General features: G+C 41.5%; 1 protein-coding gene across 2 annotated transcripts in view; it reads right to left on the reverse strand.

Annotated features, from left to right (window-relative positions):
* The window catches only part of LOC107559144 (dysbindin domain-containing protein 1-like), a 17,917-nt gene extending 16,644 nt beyond the window's left edge, over positions 1–1,273 (reverse strand). For both annotated transcript variants that reach the window (XM_016242881.1, XM_016242880.1), the window contains exon 1: positions 1,099–1,273. In XM_016242881.1, the coding sequence (XP_016098367.1) occupies positions 1,099–1,210 (112 nt within the window). In that variant the 5' untranslated portion in view covers positions 1,211–1,273. The remainder of the gene's footprint in view (positions 1–1,098) is intronic.
* Positions 1,274–7,266: the final 5,993 nt, after the last annotated feature.

Below are 7,266 nucleotides of genomic sequence, written 5' to 3' on the forward strand. Positions count from 1 at the left end.
TATATCAGCATGGCTGTGATTAGGCCAGAGGCACGAGGCCACAGGTCGAGTGCCGGAGGCAATCACAGCCATGCTGATATAGAGCCGGTATCGCTCGAGTACTCGAGTGATATTGCGTATATATACAGTATATACATATAACAGTTTGTGGCTTGTGTGTTTTGGCGAGGCCGCAGCTGGGGCTACGTTGACTGTGGGCTCCCAAAAACATAAAGGCAAAATAGGAAATTATAGAATGTACACACAGTTCAGAAAGCATGACTAACTTTGTTAATGATTTCACATATTTTTATTTTAATAATTAAAAAATGACATTAAATTCATATTAAATTGACCTAAAAAAAACACATTTTGTGAAAAGGCGGAAGTAACAGGAGACTGCGATAGGTGAATACCTCAGAACACATTTGACAGATTCATCCAATTTCTCGGTACATAAACTTATTTTTCACTTCTGTAGCATGTGTTGTCCCACATCTCAAGAATCCATTATGTGATGATACAGACTTTTCCAGCTGTGGCCGTTCTCCGCAGTCTGCGGGTCATCCCTCCCTACCTCGCACCTCTCATTAGCCCACACACAGCAGATTCCGCTGGCTTGTTCTCTTTTTGTGCGTGCCAGTCATGCAAATATTGGTGCATGGATTGGGATATATTTGCATATTCCAAAAGGCTCTCCATCTAAACCATACAAGCCAAGATCAACTACATTTTTAGCAGCACCCAGTGGTACCCGACTCCCATTGTCCCAAAGCAACCACTGCAAAAGATGCAACTCAATGTCAAAAAAGGGTCACATCCGAAAATCCTCTCCCTCATGACCTTTGTCATTGATTCACATAGCAGTTCTAGTAATCATTTAACATTTCTGCTATAATTCATAAGCCACCACCCTAAATGTATCCAAGTTGCTGTGCCTTTTCCCATGTGCATAAATGCAAGCTGCCAGCCGCTGAGCACTACCGACTTCCTCTGACTGCTTGCTTTGTCTGTGCATTCAAGAAACAAAAGACATGGTGGCAGCTCTTACAGTGGGCTATTGAATTCAATGGGAGTGCGCGTTTAAATGCGTCGCATTGAAGAAATGTTTGCTCTTACCTGCAGCACCAGAGTCTGCCTGAGCCTCCATTAAGACTATTGTAGCAGCCGGTGCAATGCTGTTTGGCGTCGCAGCCGCAATTGGAGGGAGCGCCTCCTGCCTCGTGTACATGCTCGATCTCTTTCTAGCTACTCGCTTTCTCTCTCTCTCCCTCTCTTTCCCCCACCCCTACATGCACAGTCACACATTCGCTCCCATTGTCACTGCAGTAGCATGCACAACAGTGACACATAAAGAGTCCCACTAGAGAGAAATGCAACTGCTATACTGCATGACAAACCAAAACAGGGGGAAGAGAGGGAGGGAGGGAGGGAGGGTGGTGCCCGTAGACAATAAAAAGGATTTATGGGAGGCAGAGGTCTAGTGATCTAACACAGTTTTGGCAATAAGATGAAGTGAAGAAAAAAATAGGCATGTCTGTGTGTGGATGATTATAATCCATTTTTGTTCATTTAAAAATAATTTTAAAAGTTGTATTCATTAGACAGTTATTAGCTGGTAGTTGTAGGCCGGAAAAATAAACTGAGTACAGATGCTACTAGCATGTGGTTCATGTGGCTCTTGTAGTTACAACTCCAGTACTCAAGTGGGCGACAGAGCTACTTTCAAAAGTCTGTGTCATTACTCGGGTAGCCTCACGTAGCCAGATCTTCAAAAGGTCTGGACTCCATGGCCGTTTTTTGTTTTTTTTTGGCCAAGGACCGCCCAAGGGGCCACATGACTGACATGTAAAGCAGCCAATCACAGTTCGTTTTGTTGAGCGTCATGTTTAGGACATGAAGTCCCTACAGTAAAGACTTGAGCGGTACAGTTCAGTTCAGTACAGTACGGTACGCAATTATTTACATTTCCATTGTCAGAAGTTGTGAATGGTACCAAAATAGCTAACCACACCGTACTACTTTTTTTTGGGACCCTTATGTTGGGGTACCTAGAAGAGTCGTCTGGTACCTAAAGGGTGGCGCTAGATGCACTGCAGAAGGTTGATTAGTTGAAGGGAATGAAGCATCTTCTTCACTCGTTCCACCATGCTGCTTATGCGTGTTGGGCTTGTTTACATCAGAGTGCGCAAACACAAAAAAATATAACAGTGTATTTTATAATTTTATATTTTCACACATACACACAGACAATGTTGCGCTTTCGTCTTCGCACAAGAATGACGTTAACCCTATTGTTAACCCCGATTCCCTCTCGATCCCAAATGTGTGAGTAAAAACATCTCAGACCTGATAGTCAAAGCTGTGCAACTGCATCCCTGTCTATCAAGAAGGAATAGGATAAAGTATTTCAGAATCAAATAAATGACACACTTAAACTTTGAGGAAGTGTTCCTGACCCTGGTGTTGTTTTACAAACTGCATTTAGAGGCTCATGATCTGCCTTCATGACATGTCATATCTCTCTGAACATCCTGGGTTTCAGGTTTGTTTTACTGACTTGCCTCAAAAACCGTTTGACATCAAAAACTATTGGTTTTGCTGTAATGCTTTGCTGGCCAAAGACTCACTGTACACTCTAAAAAATGCTGAGTTAAAAAGGGACAAACCCAGCGGTTGGGTTGTTTTGACCCAGCGGTTGGGGGTGTTTTGACACAGCGGTTGGGTTGTTTTGACCCTGCGGTTGGGTTGTTTTGACCCTGCGGTTGGGTTGTTTTGACCCTGCGGTTGGGTTGTTTTGACCCTGCGGTTGGGTTGTTTTGACCCTGCGGTTGGGTTGTTTTGACCCTGCGGTTGGGTTGTTTTGACCCTGCGGTTGGGTTGTTTTGACCCTGCGGTTGGGTTGTTTTGACCCTGCGGTTGGGTTGTTTTGACCCTGCGGTTGGGTTGTTTTGACCCTGCGGTTGGGTTGTTTTGACCCTGCGGTTGGGTTGTTTTGACCCTGCGGTTGGGTTGTTTTGACCCTGCGGTTGGGTTGTTTTGACCCTGCGGTTGGGTTGTTTTGACCCTGCGGTTGGGTTGTTTTGACCCTGCGGTTGGGTTGTTTTGACCCTGCGGTTGGGTTGTTTTGACCCTGCGGTTGGGTTGTTTTGACCCTGCGGTTGGGTTGTTTTGACCCTGCGGTTGGGTTGTTTTGACCCTGCGGTTGGGTTGTTTTGACCCTGCGGTTGGGTTGTTTTGACCCTGCGGTTGGGTTGTTTTGACCCTGCGGTTGGGTTGTTTTGACCCTGCGGTTGGGTTGTTTTGACCCTGCGGTTGGGTTGTTTTGACCCTGCGGTTGGGTTGTTTTGACCCTGCGGTTGGGTTGTTTTGACCCTGCGGTTGGGTTGTTTTGACCCTGCGGTTGGGTTGTTTTGACCCTGCGGTTGGGTTGTTTTGACCCTGCGGTTGGGTTGTTTTGACCCTGCGGTTGGGTTGTTTTGACCCTGCGGTTGGGTTGTTTTGACCCTGCGGTTGGGTTGTTTTGACCCTGCGGTTGGGTTGTTTTGACCCTGCGGTTGGGTTGTTTTGACCCTGCGGTTGGGTTGTTTTGACCCTGCGGTTGGGTTGTTTTGACCCTGCGGTTGGGTTGTTTTGACCCTGCGGTTGGGTTGTTTTGACCCTGCGGTTGGGTTGTTTTGACCCTGCGGTTGGGTTGTTTTGACCCTGCGGTTGGGTTGTTTTGACCCTGCGGTTGGGTTGTTTTGACCCTGCGGTTGGGTTGTTTTGACCCTGCGGTTGGGTTGTTTTGACCCTGCGGTTGGGTTGTTTTGACCCTGCGGTTGGGTTGTTTTGACCCTGCGGTTGGGTTGTTTTGACCCTGCGGTTGGGTTGTTTTGACCCTGCGGTTGGGTTGTTTTGACCCTGCGGTTGGGTTGTTTTGACCCTGCGGTTGGGTTGTTTTGACCCTGCGGTTGGGTTGTTTTGACCCTGCGGTTGGGTTGTTTTGACCCTGCGGTTGGGTTGTTTTGACCCTGCGGTTGGGTTGTTTTGACCCTGCGGTTGGGTTGTTTTGACCCTGCGGTTGGGTTGTTTTGACCCTGCGGTTGGGTTGTTTTGACCCTGCGGTTGGGTTGTTTTGACCCTGCGGTTGGGTTGTTTTGACCCAGCTATTGGGTTGTTTTGACCCAGCGGTTGGGGTTGTTTTGACCCAGTGGTTGGGGTTGTTTTGATCCAGCGGTTGGGAGTTGTTTTGACCCAGTGGTTGGGGTTGTTTTGACCCAGCATTTTTTAGAGTGTAATGTGATGGCTTCACACAGGGCTTTAATTTATGGATGTGTGCTGTAAAATTACTCATACCATCAGTAAAAATTCTGCCCACTCAGGTGCATACAAATCTTCTGAAGTCAACATGAAACAGCATTTACACGCTAATTTGCTTCTATAGTTTGACATAGTAAGACAAGATATTTAATGAGGGAAAATAGTGCAGAACTTGGTTATGTCCATCAGAAATTGATTAGATTGTGAAAAATGGTCTTTATATGAGACCAATGGATTGTACCGTTGTTTTACAACATGCTGATAAATCAGTCTGTATGAAAAAGACTGTCAGGAGACAAAAACTCCATAAAACATTTTTGAAAGTTGTGAGCTGTGAAAGTTACATTATCTAGGACCTTTATACAATGCCTGCCATTATAAAGACTGCGAATCGATCCCAAAATTTGATATGGGGTTTAGCCTGATTAAGGTCTATTGATTAAAATAAAAATGCAATTCTGATTGGTGCAAATCACACACTTCCTAAATCAGTCACAAAAATAAATCTGCAGTATCTGCCTTTTTCCTAACGAGCCTACTGATTATTAGAGACACTTCTGGTTTGGGGAAGTTCCTCTCATGTGTTCCTCTCACGTGTTCCTTCATATTTTCAGACGTCAGAATAATGTAATGCTTGGTATTTTAACGTGACATGGTGTAACAAGAATCTTTGGCTGTTTGAAATATTATAACTCAGTGTTCCAGTTATTGAACATTTTTGATGAAGGCAATATATGTTACACAGACATTCATTACTACAGTGATATTTAACACTTCTGTAATATAGTTGCAGAAATATCAGGCTTTTGGGGTTATTCATTGTCTGTTGTAGTAATTTGTTAATGCTTTTAAATGTCTTTTTAATGTTCGATGGTTGAAAGGTAAGTAGAACATTGTCACCTCATTGTACCCAGTTTTTGAAAATGCCTTGAATCTGCAGATTGTTTACAGTCTACTGTAAATTACTCCCATAATGCATGCATGCATCATGGGGTGTAGATAAAAAGGTGCATAGTTGTTGAATCTTGTCAGAACACATTTTACTGTGTTCACTTCATAGCTAGCAGCTATTGCAAAAATACAGTGATGATTACATTAATCCTCCTGACTAGCAGATTTTTTGTGTGTGATTTTAGTATTTTTTCATGTCATTGCATTGTTTAGAGGATAAGAAAATGGAAAAATAACATTATTGAAAAACAATATTTTATTTATGTTATGCGATGTCCTATTATTATATTATGATATTAGTGCTGTCAAACGATTAATCGCATCCAAAATAAACATTTTTGTTTATATGTGTGTGTACTCTATACACTATCTAATTTGCATATTAATTCGTTTTTTAGTTTTATTATTAGTTTTTTGGCAATATGTAATGAAAAAGAAGTGTAATAATGGGAGTAATAATTGGCAAGATTTTCATAACAATATCTAATATTTCATAGGAATAACGTTATAAAAAAATTTTCACTGTTTACTTGTTGTGTTTCCCAAAATGCGTAATAAATTAATATAACATAACATTTTCCTGAGATGTTGATTTATGACAAACATTTTGAAAATGAGTCAGATTTAAATGATGACACTTACAAAATATTATCATATATGTTCAATTTGATCACTAAATCAATGCCAGCCATTTTTAAAGACCAAGGAGAGGGAGTGGTCATAAACTTTCAAACTTGAAAAGCCCAGAATGTGCCCTTTACAGGACATCCAGACTTAAAACTGTGACATGTAAGGTCTTTTATAAGAAAACTGTGACATGTAAGGAGAAATTTGCTAGAATATAATGTCCTCTATAGCTGGGAGTCAGGAGGATACTGGAAGACTTAGGCTACAGGTTAAAAATGATTCATAAAACTTACCCTAATTTAATAAACACGTGTTTAAATTCAACACACAACTACTGCTAGGAAAAAGGAAACATAAATTGGATCTTTGCCCATTTTGATCGACACTCTCATACTCTCACTTATTTGTCTTCACCGTTAAAATGACACTATTCCCAGAGCAGCTCGTTATTCAAGTGTCGCAGCACTGCTTTCAAGTTTTCTGAAATAACTCCCACGACTTTCTCTCTAACCGTGGGCGCTTTGTCAGATTTTTTGCCCTTTTTTGTTGTGGGTGCTTTTTTTCTGAGGAATTCAAAAGAAAACTTGCGTTTCATCTTTCTGTTTGGTACTTCAGACAGGAACGACAGATCATATATGAAACCACATTAAAGATATGTTGAATTGTAGAGCTCTCTAATTCAATTCTTACTAGTAACAATTGAATTACAGAGCTCTCCAATTGAACTAGAGAGCTCTGCAAGTACATTCTTACTAGTAGGAATTCATTTAGAGAGCTCTACAATTCAACATATCTTTAATGTGTTTTTTTACTAGTAAAAATTGAATTATAGAGCTCTGTAATTGCATTTTTACTATAAGAATTAAATTTAAATAAAATCGGAATTGTTACTAGTAAAAATGTAAAAATGTAACTAGTAAGAATTCAATTGTAGAGCCCTCTAATTGTAATTTTTACTCATAAAAAATCAGTTGTACAGCTCCGTAATTAAAAATGAATGGAAGTCAATGGAGATGACTAGTAAAAATTCAATTGTAGAGCTCTGTAATTGGAATTCTTACTAGTAAGAACTGAATTAGAGAGTTCTCTAATTGAATTGTTACTAGTAAAAATGCAATTATGACAAGTAACAACTGGGAATGGGCCTAAAACGGCTTGCCACCCCTGTTGAAAAAAACAGCATATGCTGGTTAGGTATGTTTTGATGCTGAGATGCTGGTTTATGCTGGTCCTTTGCTGGTTTAAGCTGGTCCTTTTGCTGGTTTATGCTGGTCCTTTGCTGGTTTAAGCTGGTCCTTTTGCTGGTTTATGCTGGTCCTTTGCTGGTTTAAGCTGGTCCTTTTGCTGGTTTATGCTGGTCCTTTTGCTGGTTTATGCTGGTCCTTTTGCTGGTTTATGCTGGTCCTT

The sequence above is a fragment of the Sinocyclocheilus grahami genome, unplaced genomic scaffold (genome assembly GCF_001515645.1).
Source record: "Sinocyclocheilus grahami isolate Dianchi unplaced genomic scaffold, SAMN03320097.WGS_v1.1 scaffold675.1, whole genome shotgun sequence".
Taxonomy (NCBI): domain Eukaryota; kingdom Metazoa; phylum Chordata; class Actinopteri; order Cypriniformes; family Cyprinidae; genus Sinocyclocheilus; species Sinocyclocheilus grahami.